Source organism: Larimichthys crocea, chromosome XXI (genome assembly GCF_000972845.2).
Source record: "Larimichthys crocea isolate SSNF chromosome XXI, L_crocea_2.0, whole genome shotgun sequence".
NCBI classification, from domain to species: domain Eukaryota; kingdom Metazoa; phylum Chordata; class Actinopteri; family Sciaenidae; genus Larimichthys; species Larimichthys crocea.
Genome location: NC_040031.1, coordinates 2,262,042 through 2,285,200, shown reverse-complemented (window position 1 = coordinate 2,285,200; position 23,159 = coordinate 2,262,042). Strand labels below are relative to the sequence as shown.

The 23,159-nt window shown below is 40.6% G+C and overlaps 1 protein-coding gene and 1 pseudogene across 1 annotated transcript; both read left to right on the top strand.

Annotated features, from left to right (window-relative positions):
* Nucleotides 1-15: 15 nt before the first annotated feature.
* On the top strand, nucleotides 16-13,389 carry LOC104935123 (GRAM domain-containing protein 4). The gene is made up of 18 exons (XM_027272920.1): nucleotides 16-252; nucleotides 3,750-3,993; nucleotides 4,574-4,679; nucleotides 6,518-6,638; nucleotides 6,727-6,800; nucleotides 7,586-7,718; nucleotides 7,856-7,881; nucleotides 8,063-8,154; nucleotides 8,335-8,426; nucleotides 8,915-8,963; nucleotides 9,123-9,194; nucleotides 9,293-9,336; nucleotides 9,444-9,553; nucleotides 10,273-10,427; nucleotides 12,099-12,243; nucleotides 12,379-12,472; nucleotides 12,630-12,720; nucleotides 13,295-13,389. The coding sequence occupies exons 2-18, from the start codon at nucleotides 3,808-3,810 to the stop codon at nucleotides 13,373-13,375; spliced, it is 1,671 nt and encodes a 556-aa protein (XP_027128721.1). The 5' UTR covers nucleotides 16-252; nucleotides 3,750-3,807; the 3' UTR covers nucleotides 13,376-13,389.
* Nucleotides 13,390-16,470: 3,081 nt separating this feature from the next.
* Nucleotides 16,471-23,159, top strand: part of LOC113744202 (GRAM domain-containing protein 4-like) — a 10,823-nt pseudogene continuing 4,134 nt past the window's right edge.

Sequence of the window (23,159 nt, the reverse complement as noted above, 5' to 3'; positions counted from 1 at the left end):
GACAGTGACTCCCCCGCCCACAGTAGTGATTATTCTGCTCAGGTAGACAAACACGGTCCGGCTTCAGCCTCTGAAACCACCGCACATGAACTAACTGCCCTGACAGAGCTGGAAGCTGCTCGTTTAGAGGTTCCGAAAGCAGCCTGGCTCGGTTTGGAGCGGGTTTAATCCGGTTTGGAGCGGGTTTTGTGACGGGTGTGGACCACCGGGGAAGACAGAAGGAGCGAAAGTTTGCTTCGGCTTAGATTCACGGTGAGAAACTCCTCCTTTGTCCCCTCTTTCCTTCCTTCCTCACTTCCTATCCTCTTCATGACGGTTCTCTGAGGTGTCCAGGTGTGTCCAACCTGGACCCTGCGGACCGGTCCAGGTCAGCAGCAGAAGGAGACTGTTGTCAGAGATCAGTGAGGAGGCAGTGAGCCTGTAAGCCTCTATGTGTGTCAGTCTCACCATGTGTGCAGGTAAAGACTGAGACAGTGATCTCTAGAAACAGTCAGCCCAGTCAGTCTCTTTGTCTGTCAGTCTGTACACAATGTGTGAGTGAACTTCAATGTTATCTGTCAGTCCTGCATGTGCAGACAGTGCTGGCATCCACACAGTCAGACCATAATCATTAGAAGCAATCAGACCAGCCAGACAGCTCAGTGAGACTGAACAAACCTTCAGTCAGCTTTCCACACTGCTTCAGACTGTATCTATCGGAGGTCATCAGGATGTGCACACTGAGGAATTAAATAGTAAAGAGGAGAAAAGAGGAGTGTTTTTTTGTTTTTGACTAACAAACTTGTCACCCCAATGAGATTGATCTCTGTTCTGTAGACGTACACCTCCCCAGTTTGTCCGGTAAGAACAGGTATAATGATATGATAGATGAATCCAGCTCAAAAGCACACTCTGTCTGATTTGCCACTTGTTTATTGTAAGGGTTTATTGTTTAGATGTCATTTCATTCATTGTCATGACATGAAATAGACAAGTGAGCAGAAACGGTACAATGGTGAATAAATTAAGAGAATGCAGTGTTAACTAAGTAAGGGAGTGTAATTTCCAAAGTTTCTTCCTGACCTCCTTCATGTCAGTCAGCTGACATGAAGGAGGTCAGAGGTCAGGCTTCTTGTCAGTCATAAAGACAGGCTTAAAGAAGAGTTCAGTATTTATGGAAGTTTGATCCAACTCCCATGTCTGTACAGTAAATACCAGAGCTGATTCAATATGTATCTTGAGTTGATATTACAATTTATTGCGATTTTTTTTTTTTGTAGAGCTTTTTTTTTTTAAAAATCACTAGACCATTTGAAAAAGTTAAATCATACAGTTATACACGCTATATACGATGACTCATATTTCCAAAAACAATGCACATCACATGTCATTCATTCTTTCTGAGTTGTATTTTTGCAGTGTCATTACTGCATATAAACATGGTAACCTAAATAAAATACCTTTTGAAGTCAACTGCTAGATTTAGCTGTTCCTGCTCACCAACGTAATGCTAAAGAATAACAAATACAATAGAAATATGTATGTTGTATATGGCCTGTATTTAAACCACGTGGGTATTTTCAGTTTGGGTTTTGACCCTTTGAGGTGCCTCTAGCCGTTTAGATTAGCAGATTGAGTTAATCTGTGAAGTCAGCAGCTATAAGTACATTTGCACAGAGCAAAGGAAATCTGTGCCTGTTAAATATGAGAACATGTTGTTTTATGTTAAGTATGTGAAGTAAAATGGATTGTTTGTCTAGATAATATTACTGCGATGCTAACTTCCAGTAGCATGTTAATGGTAATTACCATTATGTGTTATCATTAAGCTAACAGACTTGTGCCTGGTATTTATATATGTATAAAATCCATAAAAATAAAAAAATAAAAAAATAAAAATCCGAATACTCAGGTGAATCCTCTTGTCTACAGCCAGCAACTGCTTAGCTTAGCTTAGCATAAAGACTGGAAACGGGGGGAAACAGCTAGCCCTTCTGTCTAAAAGTAATAACATCTATCACACTGTGCTGTCGTGGCCACTGGTTGCTTGTTCCATCTCAGCCTCTTTCACCAAATGAGATCCAGTATCTGACAGATTTTAGTCCATCAGTCCATGTGGAACTGGAGACTCCACAGTCATGTTTTAAGGCTCTTGTGTTAGTCTTGAGGAAACGGTTCCTCCTCCCTGAACAAACAGTATGATGACGTCCCAGTGGACCGTCTGATTGGCTGTTTGTAGAAGTCTTATTGGAGTTGGGTGGAGTGTTGAGTGCTGACTTATTCTGCACAAAGATAACGATCACTAAGTGTCGAAGGAGGCTCACATTCAGGTCAGTCAGAAGACGTGTCTGTCCATTTTCAGACATATTTGTTGCATGTCTGCTTTTCACCAAACTCCAGTTTCAGGTTCAGTACATTTGTTTGCTCACTGCTGTTGTCTCTGTCAAGGTTGTTGTGTTGAATTATTTCACAGGATCATAAATGAACAGCAGCTTTAACATGTTTAATCCTTGTGAATTTAGCTACCTCTGATGAATGCCAATACTGCAAGTATGTCAAAATTGTTCCTGGGAACTTAAATGGTCTTAGCCATACTAGCAGCACCATGGTCTCAACTGTTGGATGGTTTTCTATGAAATTTTAGCTTCGTTATTATGTTAGTATGGTTGTCATTATCGTCATTAGCTGTACTGGCTCAAGAAAAAGTCAGGGGAACAAAGTTACTGCAATTCAACCATTAACACCCGCTGATGACAAGATGAGAGGAGGCTCTTGGACACGTCGACTTTGGGAGGAAGCACAGGAGGAGCTATGTGCCTTCTAATATCAACAGGCACTCACATGATCGCTGCATACTGACTCTTTGGTGAAAGGCATTGCAGAGACTGTTTCACATCAGATCCTTGAGGAAATTCCAGGTATCCTTTCCTCATACTGAGGAAATTTCTGAGTAATGGGGAACGTCACTGTCTGGTGCAGAAACTGGAATGAACAACAAGACCACAAGGTCCTGCAAAGAGTGGTTAGACACTTGAAGAATCTTTAGGAATACCTATCACCTGGATAATGGCCCTTTCTCTGTGCTGCGATCAGGAAGGAGTTTCTGGATACACCAGGCCAACCCCCTACCCAATCATACTCATATACTATGAGTTCATTTATCACTTCTCTACTGCATACATTGAAGAACTGACTGGATGAAATTTCATTGTGATTACATGTAAGAAATAAACTTTGAGGTTACATGACAGTCCATTCAATAGCTGTTTTTGAAAAGCATACCAATGTCACTGGCACTAGATCAGTGTTTCTCAAACTTTTTACATCAAATACCACCTCAGAAAACATTAAGCTCTCAAAGTACCACCGTTATGACAGACATTAAATTACAGCAGTGTAGGCTGATCCTATTCAGCTAGGAGGCAGGTTTGTTCCTTAAGAAGATTATGTATTGCTGACTGTTCCTGAATGGAACCAATTCAGGAAAAAGAGCTACTCTGGTCGAAAAGGCATACTCCTGATCTGCACTTCTTCTGTGTACCACAATAGGTATGCATACCATATGTGAAGGAGCATTGCAACCATTAATAACTATAGAAGCTTTCATGAAGTTCCAACTATAGTTGTTGATGTTTGAGTCTGAACCAAAGACTAACATTGAGACTGACCTCCTAGAACCATGATGCTAAAATCTGACAGCCTCAAACTGTGGAAACACATTTCAGTTATCATGTTATTAATGATTTTTTTGTGTTTCTCTCCTCTTCCAGTCTCTGCAGTGCCATTGTCAATCATGTTCAGGTAGAGACTGGCTTCACTGTGCCCACCATGCGGAAGCATCTGGACAGGATCCGGTTCCGAGGCCAGAGACGGGACGAGTTCCTGGATCTGGTTGAGTCGCCCAACACATCTGACACAGAATGCACAGAGGAGTTTGCAATTAAACCTCGTGCCTCCACCAGAGAGTCGGAGGAACCGAAGGAGGCAGATGGAGAGCAGCAGAGTGATGCTCAGGTATATCAGTACACCTATCAGATCTGCGATGAAGAAAATTATTGTGAAAAGTTACACAATATTGTTTTTAGAGCTGCTTTTTGGCTGAGACGTTTCATCCTTCTTAATCTCCATTGTTCGTGTTTATTCAGTCTCTTTCCTGTTTATCTTGTCTCTTATCTATTTTGTCAAAGGTTGATAGCTCTACAGCTGCTGTCTGCATCATTATGTAATGACTTTCTCCGTCCTCCAGCAATATTTACTTAATACACCGACATGAACTTGTGGGAGTGTAACTAAATTAAATTTGACACATGATCCAACACAATGTGCTGAAACTGTGCACTTCACATGAGTGAACAAGCTTTGGAGCTATTTTATCCTTCACCTGTCTCTACTTAACAGAGTTGTGTAGAATAATGTCATGTAAAATGTGAATATAGGAGGATCCAGGATTGAACCCTGTGGCACACCACCTAAAAGAAAAAATGTCATGTCTGTTAAGAATCAATTGAGCATTATTATTATGATTATTATTATTATTATTATTGTTGTTGTTGTTGTTGTTGTTGTTTCATCTTTCTATCTGTGTGTATTTTAGGCTGGTCCAGGATCATTTTCTGCAGCTCTCCAAGATGACCCGAGGTCAGATCTCAATGAGGTCAAAGGTCACCTAGAAATCGCCTTGTTAGAGAAACACTTTTTACGTGAGTATTCTGACCTGAACTGCAATCTGTGTGCAATCATCGTAAAACTTTAAATAAATAAAAATGTCATATACAATTTGTATGTTTCAATTTCAGTTTCAGAGTAAGATTTTATTCTGAAAAACAAACACTGAACAATCAGTCCCAGAGCCAGTTTGTGGCCTCAATAGCCCTTTATCTCTACCCAAATTTTAACAGAATTTTTCGAAAATCTGCAACATACAATGCAAATTTCTGCCTGTTTCTATTCAATACTGTTGTGAACAGTTCATCCACATAAGCAATGGATGGCGCTAATGCTCCAGCCCGGTAGCTCGGTATCTCTAACTCAGTAGACATTGAGTTAAGATTATTTTGCTGGTCTAGAGTTTGTTATGTTCAAAAATGAAAAAAATAACTGAAAAAGTTAAAACTGTGCAGGTCAGGTACGTGTTGATTTACCGTTTGGCTCATTGTGGCTTCCCACATCAGTTTAAAGTCAAACATCCCACAGCACAACAGCATGCTGGGTAATCCATCAATACCTGCGTGTCTGCTTTATGTAACACACACAGAGCTATTAATAACAAAGCTGACCTGAACACACACACACACACACACACACACACACACACACACACACACACACACACACACACACACACACACTGGTGAATCACAACTGATGTGATGAAACTGAAATATATTGGCAAGAGGAGGAGGTTCAACTCAAAACAACTTTTAAAATCCATCAGTGATTCAAGGCTACCTCATTAAATTCATGAGTGCTGCAGCCATTTAAGGACAGGTTCAAGTCTATTTTAAACAGTATTCATGTAAGTACTTTGAAACAGGTTTTAGTTGCTCTAATTGTCTATTGTCCCAGTACTGGCCATAAAGAGATCATAATGCAATTCCAATGAAAGTGATGGATAAGATGCTTTTAGATGGCACCTGCTGCCCAGTGGCAGTGATGTCCTGTATTTTGAGTGGCTGGCAGTAACATGTAAATACCTTAGCAACTGCTAATCTCTCAGAATCAAAAGTACAACTGACCTGTTTTTATGGGTGAGATGTTTTCTTCTATCATCTAGTGACTCTTCTTTTTGTTTCTGTGTTTTTAACAGTTTGTCCCTAATTGTAAGTTATTGTTATTTTGACCATATGACCTTATTAGATATGGTGGTCATCACACTTGATGTCATTTAGTTAATCTCCATGAAGAAGAAGATAAACTGCTTTACAAATCAGGACTTGATAGTCTAACAATAGCAGAGACATCAGTGCTGAAAAAAGGTTTAAATTGAATCAGATCCTGACCTTGAAATGAAAAGTCAAGTGGTGGATTTGAAGAATCGTGACACCACTATAATTAGCTCCTGGATATTTTTCCTCGCTGTGGTTTATGTGATTTCCATGATCACTAGGCTGTATGAAGGTAATATGAGACTTCAGCAGTCTGAGTTAGTCTGATCAAGTGGATATCTTTGAAGGTTACAATGCTTTGAGAACAAAATTCTCTGTGTTACTGCCCCTCCACTACAGCTCAACAAGGACTTGATTTGGCTAACTCATAGAAAAAGAGACAAAAGATATTACAGTGACCAAAAACTGTTTAAGTCTACACATACATAAGGATGTGAGAGTATTGTCTTTTTAACAGTGAATCTGTGCTTTAATTACTTTGTGTTTCCTTTTAAATTCTTGGATGGAAATCAGATGAGAAAAGGCACCTTAAAGATGCCAAATGTACACCTCACCAGATAGAAGGCAAAGATATCATCTAAGGTGACCAGAAAAAGTCTGAAAATGCTTCTCTGCTCCTCTCTGAGACTCACATGCCCATTCATCTGTTTCAGAGGAGGAGTTGAGGAAACTTAAAGAGGAGTCCAACCTGGATTCACTGAGACAGGAGCTGGAGAAAGAGCGCAGCAGAAGCAGTGAGCTGGAGCAGAAGATCAGCGACCTTTTAAGATCCAGGTGCTTATTTCATAAAGCACTATATTTAATGAGACATCAGTCAAAGCAGTTTGTTCCTCTGGTTTAATGTCTGCTGGTCATCTCACAGCTTTGAGGACTCACCTTCTCAGACGCCCAAAGCCCAGCCCCCGGCCCCTCCTCCACCTGCAGCTAGCGGTACAGGTGAGCTGCATACTTCTGCCTTGAGTTCTCCATGCTCAAGAAAAATCGTTTCCAATGCGGAAAAACAGAAATCAGTAGTGTTGAAAAGTAGGAGAATCTTATATTTTACAGGTGTGTGGATAATAACAACTCCATTGCTTTATGTAATGGCCATTAGTTTTCATTACTTAAACTTAAACAACTCAGAATACTACAATACCCAGGAGCCTCGGCTGTAGAGGAAGCCAGTCAGAAGTGTGAATTGGAGCAGTAGCAAATGCTTCGCACACTTTCCAAAATTGACCTTGAATCCGAATGGAAATTAATTGAAGCTGCAGATTGAAGTTAGTCACACACACAACACACTTTAAAGCTCTGTGATTGGATCTGGCTTGTTGAAATGCACCCTGGGAGTCAAACTTAAGATTTCCTGTGTCTCACATGTCCATTTGTTCATCTTTTGTACTGATGATTCAAACAGGAGAGTGTAATGCTGATTGAAGCTGCAGAGCTCCAACTGTGAGTCGTGTAAATTGGCTATGGGAGCAATGAATGGGACCAAAAATACTGTTACAGCAAAACAGTTTAATATTAGTTTAATAATTTAATGAGCAACAGACATGTTATTCATTTCTTCTCTACTGCTATCTCTCCAGTCAGGTTTAATTTGTCCGTGTTTTCAGATATCAGTCTCTGAGATTTTCATACAGGACAAAGTTTGGTACAAAGCTCAGTGTATAAACTTAAATGAATGTGGTAAAATGTTAATGAACCTCCAACAGACTCTTCTCTGTTCCTGTCCTCAGACAAACAGAAGGACACTCTGTCCGGCAGCTTCCTGAAATGGCTTTATGATCGTTTTGGCGTTTATATCGAGGACTTCCGCTTTCAACCGGAGGAGCACACAGTGGAGACCGAGGAGCCGCTGAGTGCTAAGAGGTGAAGAGCAATTTCATGAAAACACACGACGAAACACAAGGCTTAAAGCAACTAAAGCTGCAATGTACTGTGTATTTTCTTGTGTTAGAGCTGCATTTATCTTAAATGAAATTAAACATCTGGTTTCTGATTCACAGGTTGACTGAAAACATGAGACGACTCAGTGAGTACAACATCTAATACAAGAAATATACCAAACCAGGAAAATGCACCTAGATCAAAAGGACAGGGTTGTCCACATACTTATGGCCACATGGTGTACTGCTTTGTTTAACCATTTATATAAAACATGCAGAAGACACAGAGCTGAGGTTTCTCAGTCAGTGATTGGTCTGTGTTTCCAGAACGAGGGCTCAAACCTGTGACCAACTTCAAGAGGAACCTCGCTGCCTTATCCAGCTGGTACTCAGTCTACACGTCGGCCATCGCCTTCATTGTGAGTCCACAGAGACGGTCAACAGGTTACTGAAGTTCTTAATGAACGGACCTGCAGATATCTGTTTGTAGATATTCGACCACTGATACACTTTTTGTGTAACATTAACATCTATTAATTATTTATATGAAGACACACTGCCTCAAAAATGAACTTTGTGTGTGTGCATATTCTCCACAGGTCTACATGTACGCAGCGTGGCGCGGCTGGGCAATCCCCATGTTCTTATTCCTCGCCATCCTCCGACTCTCCTTGAATTACCTCATCGCCAGGTCAGTGCAAGCCCTGCCCACTTTCTGTCAGCCAATCACACAGCCAGAATCAGAAACTTTCCCGTGTCTTAATGTCTACAGGCCAGCAGACACCCCATCGATCAGCCTTTGATTGATGCATTAAGTTACTTGATCCCTGGTGTACCTACCTGCAGGTCTAGCTCTATTTTTAAAGCTACTAAAGAGGAAGTGGAAGGGCAGGGATTTGTAGTTTAAGGGATTAAATGTTGTGAAGTACGTCAGTCACGTCAGACTTGATCACAAATTTAAGAATTTAAAAATGAATTATTTAATGTTTTTTTTATTTCAGTACTGAAACACAGACGTCTTTTTAAATCCACACGTTCGAAGCCTTTGTGCTTTAAAACTGCCTGATGACTCTGATCAGTTTGGATTCTGATTGGCTGACAGTTTTAAATCTTTGACACATAGTGAGTGTGAAATTATCTCATATATACCTGTATGTTCCCATGGTGCACTGCTCTCAGAGGCTGGAGGATCCAGTGGAGCATCGTACCTGAAGTCTCAGAGCCTGTGGTGAGAAACCTCTCCTCACACCTGCAGTGTTTTACATTAGCATTTTACATTTGGATCACAAACTGTGCCTTTAACATCAGGTGTTCAGGGTGGCTTATGATTGACAGGTGATTGACAAATGGCAGTGTTCATGACATTTCTGGCTCATCTGTTTTACAGGAGCCGCCTAAAGAAGACCTGACGGTGTCAGAGAAGTTCCAGCTGGTTCTGGACGTTGCTCAGAAAGCTCAGGTGAGACGTGACTGACAGTCAGAGGCTCCACATCACAGCCGCTGCCTCCGGACAGGTTTCACATCAGCTGTATTTGTTTGTTTGTTTCGTCCTCACAGAATCTTTTTGGGAAGATGGCGAACATCCTGGAGAAAATTAAGAAGTGAGTTTGTCTGCACACAATTCAGATCAAGTCAGAGATAGCTGAGGATGCTCCATATACATAGATTAATACTGTATGTGTGTGTTTGTGTGTGTGTGTGTGTGCAGTCTGTTCATGTGGGTTCAGCCAGAGTTGACTCAGAAGCTGTATGTTGGACTGTGGGTGGCCTTCATCGCCTCCTGCCTGCTGCCGTACAAACTGCTGGGATTCATCATAGGTACGTCAAGAATATACACTTACATACTGTCATTACTGCACCTCTAAAATAAAACCTCACCTTTAACATCTTTAATGAAATATAAACCATATTTCGTGATAGAGAAGGAGCAGAGAGAAGAATATAACATACAGCTTAATTCCACCAGGAATGGGTGTGACAGGTGAAAACAAGGTGTTATGCATCCCGCCCTCTTCTCACAATAATTAACATATCTATTATGTCTCACTAATAAAATGAATACGTTCTTTTTAATTAAACTAAATTCTTCTGTTGTGTTGCACGTCATTTCAGAACCCATTGGCTATTATCTGACGATGATTTAGCCTCTGTGGCCAATGGCCAGTGCAGATATGTGGGCCAAGACTTCTATAGTCTGGCACATTTCATCTCATCTCTATAAACAGATGTCTGCATATGAATGCTGACAACTTCATATAGAAGCTAATAAAAATAAACTGTCGTCACATAATAGCTGATTGGTTCCTAGATTACATTTCAGCCGAGTTCTGTCTCTTTTACTCTCCGCACCGTATGTTGCTGTTCAAACTTGATAGGTCAAAACTACTCAGACTACAAACAGAAACCAGAACACTTCCGGTGCCTTACCATATTCCTGTGACTGTATGAACTCTGAAGTCTATCACCCTTTTAATATTAAACCTCCCATCTATAGATATATATGACTTCATCCTGATTAGTGTCTTCCTCCTCCTCAGGTGTGTACGCAGGTATAAAGTTCTTCATCATCGACTTCATCTTCAAGAGTTGTCCCAAGCTGAGGCAACGCTACGACACCCCCTATATTATTTGGACTAATTTACCCACTGACCTGCAGCTGAAGGAGCGCAACACCACCACGCTGAGCAGACGGGTGAGTCTCTGAAATATCCAGACATACAGCTCACAGAGCTTTGTCAGACTCACAGTGGACAGTTTCAAAAATAAGAATCAAAATCGATGCAGCAGAACCAGAGATCTCATCTTGTTTCATTCCACGTGTTCTTCTTTGTCAAAACCTGACACCTATATATTACCCATAATGTAACTTGGCTGCTGACAGTTTGATCCGAGATGTGGCTTATGTTGCCTAAAGCTGCTTTCCTACAGCAGAGGTCTAATAAACAAATTTCTTTCAAACTGAGACCCAACTGATCAGATTGATCACGGATGACTTCACTCAGCCTCCTCTGCGGCCACAAACGTCAAAAGAAATCCCCTCAAAAGTTTTGATGTGGAAAAAAAACAGTGTAGTGCTCCTTTACACTTATCAGGTCTTATCAAAGTGCTCTTTGCTAAATTTCAATTCAAATTTTAGTGGACCAAAACGTTAATGTACGTAATGGTCACATGCTCAAAGTCCGATTAACTGAGACTTCAAGTATGCTGATCAGGACAAGCACTGATTCAGCTGAACTGTAATACGCAGTTTGGGTAGGTTGCTTTATTTCATGTCATTCATGATGCTGTAAAGACTCTTCCCAGAAATTACTATAATAATGTATACAACTATAACTTAGTATAACAAAGTGCACAGAGCATGCAGTACCACTAGATGACAGTGCAACAGGATTATTATCCTGGGTGAGTTACTCCTAATCTGATTTCAGCACCAAACCTTCAGGCACAAATTCAAAACATAAATTTAATACAAACACTTGGATGTTTTATTAAAAAATCAGAAGAGGTTGGTACCATCAGGAAGTGTATTGTTACAGAGTGGTCTTCTCGAGACCAACCAAGACGTCAGCTCCATTCACGGTTCATGCAGCAGATTTCCAGTGAAAGTTCTGCATTGTGTTTTTGGTTCAAGATCTCATTGAGTAATCCAATTATGTAAACTTGACTAGAAAGTTACATTTAGACTCATTTCAAGAAGCAACCGAAACATCGAGATGTGCAGAGGAAACGTTGGATCAGATTCGTCTTATTGATCCCAGCAGGTGCTCTCTGGTCCGTCTGGTTTCAGTTCTCTGTTGTTTTTCTCTCTCAGCTGTCTGAGTGTGAACAGGTAGGATCCTGATGTGTGTGCTCTGTGTGTCTACATTCACAGTGTAGAGGTCGGTGGTGTGTAATGTAGTTAGAGATGTAGAGTCATAAGAGTAATCTGATAGTGAGATCATTTTTATCCCCTTTAGATTTTAATCACCCCCTTTCCACTAGTGCCATCCTCAAGACAGACTTATGTGAAAGCTTACCAGATTTTCAGGTTTTTACCAAAATGTTCAGGTTTGTATCAACATTTAATTTGTTTCTATATGAACTTTTGGCTCATTGAATTTCCATTTTCAGTAACTTAATGCAATTGTGTTTTTGTTTTTTTCTTTTTTAATGTTACATGATGGTTCTTCTCTCTAGCTCAGGACAAACTTTACGTTTTTAGTTCCACTGCTGATAATCTTCTAAGAATTGCTAAATCATCAGAATATTGGTGGTTCATTATGTGGCAACACACCAGGCCAGCCCTCTGTCTGCAGCTTCACCCTGTCACTGTAAATTTTCTAATCCAGTATCTGCACCACTCCCCTTCTGTCCACTTGTTCAGGCTACTGCAGGGGGTCGAGGCAGCTTAGGTGCTGCAGCTCCTCTGGGTGTCAGCCGGGACGAAGACGGAGGACGATACTACAGCACCAAGAGAGGAGCTTTTCACGAGGTCTTCAACCTGCCGGAGACCGAGCAACCTCTGACAGGTGGGCGAGGAAGTGAACATGTTATTTCTTCTTCAAATTCAATATCCGATATTTCTAGATCAAGGTCGTGACCTTACCTGCAGCAGGTGATGTGAGCTGTTGTCTGACCAGGTTTCTCTTGTGTTGTTGTCTCAGTGTGTGAGAATGGCTGGCGCTGCTGCCTCATCAACAGAGACCGGAAGACACCGACAGACTACATCCGCAACGGGGTCCTCTATGTCACAGAAAAGTAAGTCCTCCAATTCCTGTCAGTTCAGTTTAGTTTTACAGACCGAGCTGCCGACTGGGATCCGAGGTACAAACTTGCATGGGATCTTACCTCTGTTCCAGTCCTTGACTCAGTCTGTGTAAAGGGGGTTTAACTGAAATTTTCTCTGTTTCCTCAGTCATCTGTGTTTCGAGAGTTCCAGCTCCAGGTCTGGATCCTCCAAGAGGAACAAAGTCATCAAACTCACTGAAATCACCGACATCCAGAAGGTATTTAGAGTCTTTGCTTCAATCTCCTTTGTCCCGATAAAAAAGGAGCGAGGGATGGTGCAGGTGCTTGATAAACTCTTATAACATTGTTATGTATTTAATTTTTTTATTTTATTTTACACAGAAGAATAGAGTACCTATAATGAGAAAATACACAAATTAAACTAGGTACCCTAAAAACAACATCGAGTCATTGAGCTGTAAATCTTAAGTACATGAGTAAGTTTATTAACAACAGATTCATTATTTGTGTATCAAACATTATTGGCTGAAATGAACTTTCTCAAACAAATTGCAATGATGTGTCCAGCATCCTGAATCGCAGACAAATGAAAATGAATTTGCATGGGTATATAAAATAACATACAAATACATAAGTGGCATAAATATGAAGTAGCAGAATCTGGTAGGGGTCCTGGTGTAGCGTGTTCAGGATTCTATGTGTGCCTTTGTTCAGGCTTTAAGCTTTTCACCCACATAGGTCCCAACATATCAGTCCCCATGTAAACGGTAACTGATGCTGCTTCATGAAGATTTGAATATGGCTTTAGGTATGTTCTCTTCTCCCTCACAGTACAAGGTTTTGTCTGTGCTGCCTGGATCTGGGATGGGGATCTCTATAGCAACACCATCCACCCAAAAGGTAAGAGGATAGAAGGAAGACCCTCGTTAAGGAGCAGACACAATGATCTGATTTGATTAAGTTAAAACAAGTTCACTTTTCCGTCTAAAACTTGTTTGTTTATTCAGTCCTTTCCTGTTGTATCTTGGTCTCTTATCTATTTTGTCAAAGGCTGATAGCTCTACAGCTGATGTCTGCATCATTATGTAAAGACCTTTCTCCCGTCCTCCAGCAATATTTACTGGATACACTGACAAGAACTTGTGGGAGATAACTAAATTAATGACACATGATCCAACACAATGTGCTGAAACTGTGCACTTCACATGAGTGAACAAGCTTTGGAGCTATTTTATCCTTCACCTGTCTCTACTTAACAGAGTTGTGTAGAATAAGGTCATGTAAATGTGAATATAGGAAGATCCAGGATTGAAACCTGTGGCACACCACACCTAAAAGAAAAAAGGTCATGTCTGTGAACCAAATTGAAGTAAGTAAAGTTAAGAATCATTGAGGATTATTATCATTATTATATTATTATTATTATTATTATTATTATTATTATTATTTATTTCATCTTCTATCTGTGTGTATTAGGCTGGTCCAGGATCATTTTCTGCAGCTCTCTCAAGATGACCCGAGTCAGATCTCTCAATGAGGTCAAAGGTCACCTAGAAATCGCCTTGTTAGAGAACACTTTTTACGTGAGTATTCTGGCCTGAACGAAATCTGTGTGCAATCGTCGTAAAACTTTAAATAAATAAAAATGTTATATACATTGTATGTTTCGATTTCAGTTTCAAGTAAAGATTTATTCTGAAAAACAAACACTGAACAATCAGACCCAGAGCCAGTTTTGTGGCCTCAAAGCCCTTTATCTCTACCCAAATTTTAACAGAATTTTTCGAAAATCTGCAACATACAATGCAAATTTCTGCTCTGTTTCTATTCAATACTGTTGTGACAGTTCATCCACAAGCAATGGATGGTGCTAATGCTCCAGCCCGGTAGCCGGTATCTCTAACTCAGTGGATTGAGTTAAGATTATTGCTGGTCTAGAGTTTGTTATTCAAAAATGAAAAAAATAACTGAAAAAGTTAAAACTGTGCAGGTCAGGTACGTGTTGATTACCGTTTGGCTCATGTGGCTTCCCACATCAGTTTAAAAGTCAAACATCCCACAGCACACAGCCATGCGTGGGTATCCATCCAATACCTGCGTGTCTGCTTTATGTAACACACACGAGCTATTAATAACAAAGCTGACCTGAACACACACACACACACACACACACACACACACACACACACACACACAAGGTGAATCACAACGGATGTGATGAAACTGAATATATTGGCAAGAGGAGGAGGTTCAATCAAAACACTTTTAAAATCCATAGTGATTCAAGGCTACCTCATTAAATTCATGATGCTGCAGCCATTTAAGGACAGGTTCAAGTCTATTTTAAACAGATTCATTAAGTACTTTGAAACAGGTTTTAGTTGCCTAATTGTCTATTGTCCCAGTACTGGCCATAAAGAGATGCTAAGCAATTCCAATGAAAGTGAGGGATAAGAATGCTTTTAGATGGCACCTGCTGCCCAGTGGCAGTGATGTCCTGTATTTTGAGTGGCTGGCAGTAACATGTAAATACCTTAGCAACTGCTAATCTCTCAGAATCAAATCAAAGTACAACTGACCTGTTTTTCGGGTGAGATGTTTCTTTATCCATCTCTAGTGACTCGCTTTGTTTCTGTGTTTTTAACAGTTTGTCCCTAATTGTAAGTTATTGTTATTTAAATAAAGTATTTACATTTGACCATATGACCTTATTAGATATGGTGGTTATCACACTTGATGTCATTTAGTTAATCTCCATGAAGAAGAAGAAACTGCTTTACAAATCAGGACTTGATAGCCTAACAATAGCAGAGACATCAGTGCTGAAAAAAAGGTTTAAATGGAATCAGATCCTGACCTTGAAATGAAAAGTCAAGTGGTATTTGAGAATCGTGACACCACTATAATTAGCTCCTGGATATTTTTCCTCGCTGTGGTTTATGTGATTTCCATGATCACTAGGCTGTATGAAGGTAATATGAGACTCAGCAGTCTGAGTTAGTCTGATCAATGGATATCTTGAAGTTACAATGCTTTTAGAACAAAATTCTCTGTGTTACTGCCCCTCCACTACAGCTCAACAAGGACTTGATTTGGCTAACTCATAGAAAAAGAGACAAAAGATTACAGTGACCAAAAACTGTTTTAAGTCTACACATACATAAGGATGTGAGAGTATTGTCTTTTTAACAGTAATGTACAAATGTCCAAATGTAACACCGCCAGATAGAAGGAAAGAATCATCTGAGGTGCTGTCAGGGACTGAAAAAGTCTGAAAATGCTTCTCTGCTCCTCTCTGAGACTCACATGCCCATTCATCTGTTTCAGAGGAGGAGTTGAGGAAACTTAAAGAGGAGTCCAACGTGGATTCACTGAGCAGGAGCTGGAGAAAGAGAGCAGCAGAAGCAGTGAGCTGGAGCAGAAGATCAGCGACCTTTTAAGATCCAGGTGCTTATTTCATAAAGCACTATATTTAATGAGACATCAGTCAAAGCAGTTTGTTCCTCTGGTTTAATGTCTGCTGGTCATCTCACTTTGAGGACTCACCTTCTCAGACGCCCAAAGCCCAGCCCCGCCCTCCTCCACCTGCACTAGCGGTACAGGTGAGCTGCATATTCTGCCTGAGTTCTCCATGCTCAAGAAAATCGTTTCCAATGGAAAAACAGAAATGTAGTGGTTGAAAGTAGGAGAATCTTATATTTTACAAGTGTTTGGATAATAACAACTCCATGCTTTATGTAATGGCCATTAGTTTTCATTACTTAAACTTAAACAACTCAGAATACTACAATACCCAGGAGCCCGGCTGTCGAGGAAGCCGTCAGAAGTGTAATTGGAGCAGTAGCAAATGCTCGCACACTTCCAAAATTGACTTGAATCCGAATGGAAATTAATTGAAGCTGCAGATTGAAGTTAGTCACACACACAACACACTTTAAAGCTCTGTGATTGGATCTGCTTGTTGAAATGCACCCTGGGAGTCAAACTTAAGATTTCCTGTGTCTCACATGTCCATTTGTTCATCTTTTGTACTGAGTATTCAAACGGAGAGGTGTAATGCTGATGTGAAGCTGCAGAGCTCCAACTGTGAGTCGTGTAAATTGGCTATGGAGCAATGAATGGGACCAAAAAATACTGTTACAGCAAAACAGTGTAAGATTAGTTTAATAATTAATGAGCAACAGACATGTTATTCATGTCTTCTCTACTCTACTCCCAGTCAGGTTTATTGTCCTTCGTGTTCTCAGATATCGGTCTCTGAGATTTTCATACAGGACAAAGTTTGGTACAAAGCTAGCGTATACCTTAAATGAATGTGTGTAAAATGTTAATGAACCTCCAACAGACTCTCTCGTTCCTGTCCTCAGACAAACAGAAGGACACTCTGTCCGGCAGCTTCCTGAAATGGCTTTATGATCGTTTTGCGTTATATCGAGGACTTCCGCTTTCAACCGGAGGAGCACACAGTGGAGACCGAGGAGCCGCTGAGTGCTAAGAGGTGAAGAGCAATTTCATGAAAACACACGACGAAACACAAGGCTTAAAGCAACTAAAGCTGACAATGTACTGTTTATTTCTTGTGTTAGAGCTGCATTTATCTTAAATGAAATTAAACATCTGGTTCTGATTCACAGTTGACTGAAAACATGAGACGGCTCAGTGAGTACAACATCTAATACAAGAAATATACCAAACCAGGAAAATGCACCTAGATCAAAAGGACAGGGTTGTCCACATACTTATGGCCACATGGTGTACTGCTTGTTTAACCATTTATATAAAACACAGAAACACAGAGCTGAGGTTTCTCAGTCAGTGATTGGTCTGGTGTCCAGAACGAGGGCTCAAACCTGTGACCAACTTCAAGAGGAACCTCGCTGCCTTATCCAGCTGGTACTCAGTCACGTCGGCCATCGCTTCATTGGTGATCCACAGAGAGGTCAACAGGTTACTGAAGTTCTTAATGAACGGACCTGCAGATATCTGTTTGTAATTTCGACTACTGATCACTTTTGTGTAACATTAACATCTATTAATATTATATGAAGACACACTGCCTCAAAAATGAACTTTGTGTGTGTGCATGTTCTCCACAGGTCTACATTACGCAGCGGTGGCGCGGCTGGGCAATCCCCATGTTCTTATTCCTCGCCATCCCTCCGACTCCTTGAATTACCTCATCGCCAGGTCAGTGCAAGCCGGCCCACTTTCTGTCCACCAATCACACAGCCAGAATCAGAAACTTTCCCGTGTCTTAATGTCTACAGCAGCAGACACCCCATCGATCAGCCTTTGATGATGCATAAGTTTACTTGATCCCTGGTGTACCTACCTACGCAGGTCTAGCTCTATTTTTAAAGCTACTAAAGAGGAAGTGGAAGGGCAGGGATTTGTAGTTTAAGGGATTAAATGTTGTGAAGTACGTCAGTCACGTCAGACTCGATCACAAATTTAATCATTTAAAAATGAATTATTTAATGTTTTTTTAATTTCAGTACTGAAACACAGACGTCTTTTTAAATCCACACGTTCGAAGCCTTTGTGCTTAAAAAACTGCCTGATGACTCTGATAGTTTGGATTCTGATTGGGCTGACAGTTTTAAATCTTGACACATAGTGAGTGTGAAATTATCTCATATATACCTGTATGTTCCCATGGTGCACTGCTCTCAGAGGCTGGAGGATCCAGTGGAGCATCGTACCTGAAGTCTCAGAGCCTGTGGTGAGAAACCTCTCCTCACACCGCAGTGTTTTACAGTAGCATTTTACATTGGGATCTTTAACATCAGTGTTTCAAGGTGGCTTATGATTGACAGGTGATTGACAAATGCAGTGTTCATGACATTTCTTCTCATCTGTTTTACAGGAGCCGCCTAAAGAAGACCTGACGGTGTCAGAGAAGTTCCAGCTGGTTCTGGACGTTGCTCAGAAAGCTCAGGTGAGACGTGACTGAGTCAGAGGCTCCACATCACAGCCGCTGCCTCCGGACAGGTTTCACATCAGCGTGTATTTGTTTGTTTGTTTCTCCTCACAGAATCTTTTTGGGAAGAGGGCGAACATCCTGGAGAAAATAAGAAGTGAGTTTGCTGCACACAATTCAGATCAAGTTCAGATAGCTGAGGATGCTCCATATACATACATACATTAATACTGTAGTGTGTGTTTTTGTGTGTGTGTGCAGTCTGTTCATGTGGGTTCAGCCAGAGTTGACTCAGAAGCTGTATGTTGGACTGTGGTGGCCTTCATCGCCTCCTGCCTGCTGCGACACAAACTGCTGGATCATCATAGGTACGTCAAGAATATACACTACATACTGTCATTACTGCACCTCTAAAATAAAACCTCACCTTTAACATCTTTAATGAAATATAAACCATATTTCGGGATAGAGAAGGAGAGAAGAAGTAAACATACAGCTTAATTCCACCAGGAATGGGTGTGACAAGTGAAAACAAGGCGTTATGCATCCCACCCTCTTCTCACAAAATATCTATTATGTCTCACATAAAATGAAAGAAGTTCTTTTAATTAAATAAATTCTTCTGTTGTGTGTTGCACGTCATTTCAGAACCATTGGCTATTATCTGACGATGATTAGCCTCGTGGCCAATGGCCAGTGCAGATATGTGGCCAAGACTTCTATAGTCTGGCACATTTCATCTCATCTCTATAAACAGATGTCTGCATATGAATGCTGACAACTTCATATAGAAGCTAATTAAAATAAACTGTCGTCACATAATAGCTGATTGGTTCCAGATTACATTTCAGCCGAGTTCTCGTCTCTTTACTCTCCGCACTGATGTTTGCTGTTCAAACTTGATGGTCAAAACTACTCAGACTACAAACAGAAACCAGAACACTTCCGGTGCCTTACCATATTCCGTGACTGTATGAACTCTGAAGTCTGTCACCCTTCATATTAAACCTCCCATCATAGATATAATGACTTCATCCGATAGTGTCTTCCTCCTCCTCAGGTGTGTACGCAGGTAAAAGTTCTTCATCATCGACTCACTTCAAGAGTTGTCCCAAGCGAGGCAACGCTACGACACCCCCTATATTATTTGGACTAATTTACCCACTGACCTGCAGCTGAAGGAGCGCAACACCACCACGCTGAGCAGACGGGTGAGTCTCTGAAATATCCAACATACAGCTCACAGAGCTTGTCAGACTCACAGTGGACGTTTCAAAAAAGAATCAAAATCGATGCAGCAGAACCAGAGATCCATCTTGTTTCATTCCACGTGTTCTTCTTTGTCAAAACCTGACACCTAATATTACCCATAATGTAACTTGGCTGCTGACAGTTTGATCCGAGATGTGGCTTATGTGCCTAAAGTGCTTTCCTACAGCAGAGGTCTAATAAACAAATTTCTTTCAAACTGAGACCCAACTGATCAGATTGATCACGGATGACTTCACCCAGCCTCCTCTGCGGCCACAAACGTCAAAAGAAATCCCCTCAAAAGTTTTGATGTGGAAAAAAACAGGTTAGTGCTCCTTTACACTTATCAGGTCATCAAAGTGCTCTTTGCTAAATTTCAATTCAAATTTTAGTGGACCAAAACGTTAATGTACGAATGGTCTCATGCTAGTCCGATTAACTGAGACTTCAATATGCTGATCAGGAAAAACACTGATCAGCTGAACTGTAATACGCAGTTTGGTTAGGTTGCTTTATTTCATGTCATATGATGCTGTAAAGACTCTTCCCAGAATTACTATAATAATGTATAAAACTAAACTTAGTATAACAAAGTGCACAGAGCGCAGTACCACAGTGACATGGCAACAGGATTATATCCTGGGTGAGTTACTCCTAATCTGATTTCAGCACCAAACCTTCAGGCACAAATTCAAAACATAAATTTAATACAAACACTTGGATGTTTTATTAAAAAATCAGAAGAGGTTGGTACCATCAGGAAGTGTATTGTTACAAGTGGTCTTCTCGAGACCAACAAAGAGGTCAGCTCCATTCCGGTTCATGCAGCAGATTTCCAGTGAAAGTTCTGCATTGTGTTTTTGGTTCAAGATCTCATTGAGTAATCTAATATGTAAACTTGACTAGAAAGTTACATTTAGACTCATTTCAAGAAGCAACCGAAACATCGAGATGTGCAGAGGAAACGATCAGATTGTCTTATTGGTCCCAGCAGGTGCTCTTGGTCCGTCTGGTTTCAGTTCTCTGTTGTTTTTCTCTCTCAGCTGTCTGAGTGTGAACAGGTAGGATCCTGATGGTGTGTGTGGTTTACATTCACAGTGAGAGGTCGGTGGTGTGAATGTAGTTAGAGATGGAGTCATCAGAGTAATCTGATAGTGAGAAATTTTTACCCTTAGATTTAATCACCCCCTTTCCACTAGTGCCACTCAAGACAGACTTATGTGAAAGCTTACAAGATTTTCAGTTTTTACCAAAATGTTCAGGTTTGTATCAACATTTAATTGTTTCTATATGAACTTTTGGCTCATTGAATTTCCATTTTTCAGAACTTAATGCAATTGTGTTTTGTTTTTCTGTTTTAATGTTACATGATGGTTCTTCTCTCTAGCTCAGGACAAACTTTACATTTTTAGTTCACTGCTGATAATCTCTAAGAATTGCAAATCATCAGAATATTGGTGGTTCATTATGTGGCAACACACCAGGCCAGCCCTGTCTGCAGCTTCCTGTCACTGTAAATTTCTAATCCAGTATCGGCACCACTTCCCTTCTGTCCACTTGTTCAGCGACTGCGGGGGGCGAGGCAGCTTAGGTGCTGCAGCTCCTCTGGTGTCAGCCGGGACGAAGAGGAGGACGATACTACAGCACCAAGAGAGGAGCTTTTCACGAGGTCTTCAACCTGCCGGAACCGAGCAACCTCTGACAGGTGGGCGAGAAGGAACATGTTATTTCCATCAATTCAATATCCGATATTCAGATCAAGGTCGTGACTACCTGCAGCAGGTGATGTGAGCTGTTGTTGACCAGGTTTTCTTTGTGTTGTCTCAGTGTGTGAGAATGGCTGGCGCTGCTGCCTCATCAACAGAGACCGGAAGACACCGACAGACTACATCCGCAACGGGGTCCTATGTCACAGAAAAGTAAGTCCTCCAATTCCTGTCAGTTCAGTTTAGTTTACAGACCGAGCTGCCGACTGGGACCGAGGAACAAACTTGCATGGGATCTTACCTCTGTTCCAGTCCTGACTCAGTCTGTGTAAAGGGGGTTTAACTGAAATTTTCTCTGTCTCCTCAGTCATCTGTGTTTCGAGAGTTCCAGCTCCAGGTCTGGATCCTCCAAGAGGAACAAAGTCATCAAACTCACTGAAATCACCGACATCCAGAAGGTATTTAAAGTCTTTGCTTCAATCTCCTTTCCTGAAAAAAAGGAGGGAGGGATGTGGGGTTCTTGAAAACTCTTATAACATTGTTATGTATATTATTTATTTTACACAGAAGAACCTACATATGAGAAAATACATAAATCAAACTAGGTACCCTAAAAACAACATCGAGTCATTGAGCTGTTAATCTTAAGTACATGAGTAAGTTTATTAACAACAGATTCATTATTTGTGTACCAAACATTATTGGCTGAAATGAACTTTCTTAACCAAATTGCAATGTGTCCAGCATCCTGAATCGCAGACAAATGAAAATGAATTTGCATGGGTATATAAAATAACTAGTGCTGTCAAAATTAACGCGTTAATTTTGTCGATTAATTTTAAAGAATTAACGCGTAAAATTTTTTAACACAATTAACGCGGTTTTGTTTACTTCCGGTGGCGGCCGCCATTTTGGATGTGGCAAAGTAGAGCTTTGTTTCCCAGATATATTAGTGTGTGTGAATGGGTGTATAAGAGGCATTAAGTTAAAGCCCTCACGGAGACTGGGCGCTGGGCGGTCGCCCACATTGCCCATAGCTAACCACCGCCCTGCTTGTATCGTTTACGGGCAGATCTGCCAATCCAATATGGCGACACGGTACGTATCGGCAGCAACGGACCAACCTGCTCAATGAGCGTCTATGATCTATCCTAACTAAAGGAGAGTCTAGTATATAGTCTATGACTATCCTAACTAAAGGAGAGTCTATGTAATATGTCTATGATCTATCCTAACTAAAGGAGAGTCTATGTAATATTGTCTATGTAATATGTTTATGATCTATCCTAACTAAAGGAGAGTCTATGTATATATGTCTATAATCTATCCTAACTAAAGGAGAGTATATGTAATAATGTCTATGATCTATCGTAACTAAAGGAGAGTCTATGGCGGAAAGATGGATAAGGACGGACTTTAGAGGGGGAACATTCATTTTAAAAAAGTTGCCTGACGGCTCGTTGGACAAAAACAAGGCAATTTGCACAGTTTGCAAAGCCGAATTTAAATTCCACAGAAGTAACACACTTTAACATATCACCTCAAGAACAAAACACCCAGTCTACACTACAGGAGTGTGGCACCCTCAGTATATTTCTCATTCTGGCTTTTTTTTCTGTTGCACGTGCATAGTGCACCTTAGGCCAATAAAATGAATGAATTTAAATTTACTTTCTCTGTGTTTATTCTACATTAATTTGAACATTTTACATAAATAAATATTCATTATAAGCTTCAGTCTCAGAAAAATGCATTTATTATTGATACATTTATTGATAGATTCGCGGATTAATCACGATTAATTACAGAATTTGTTGGC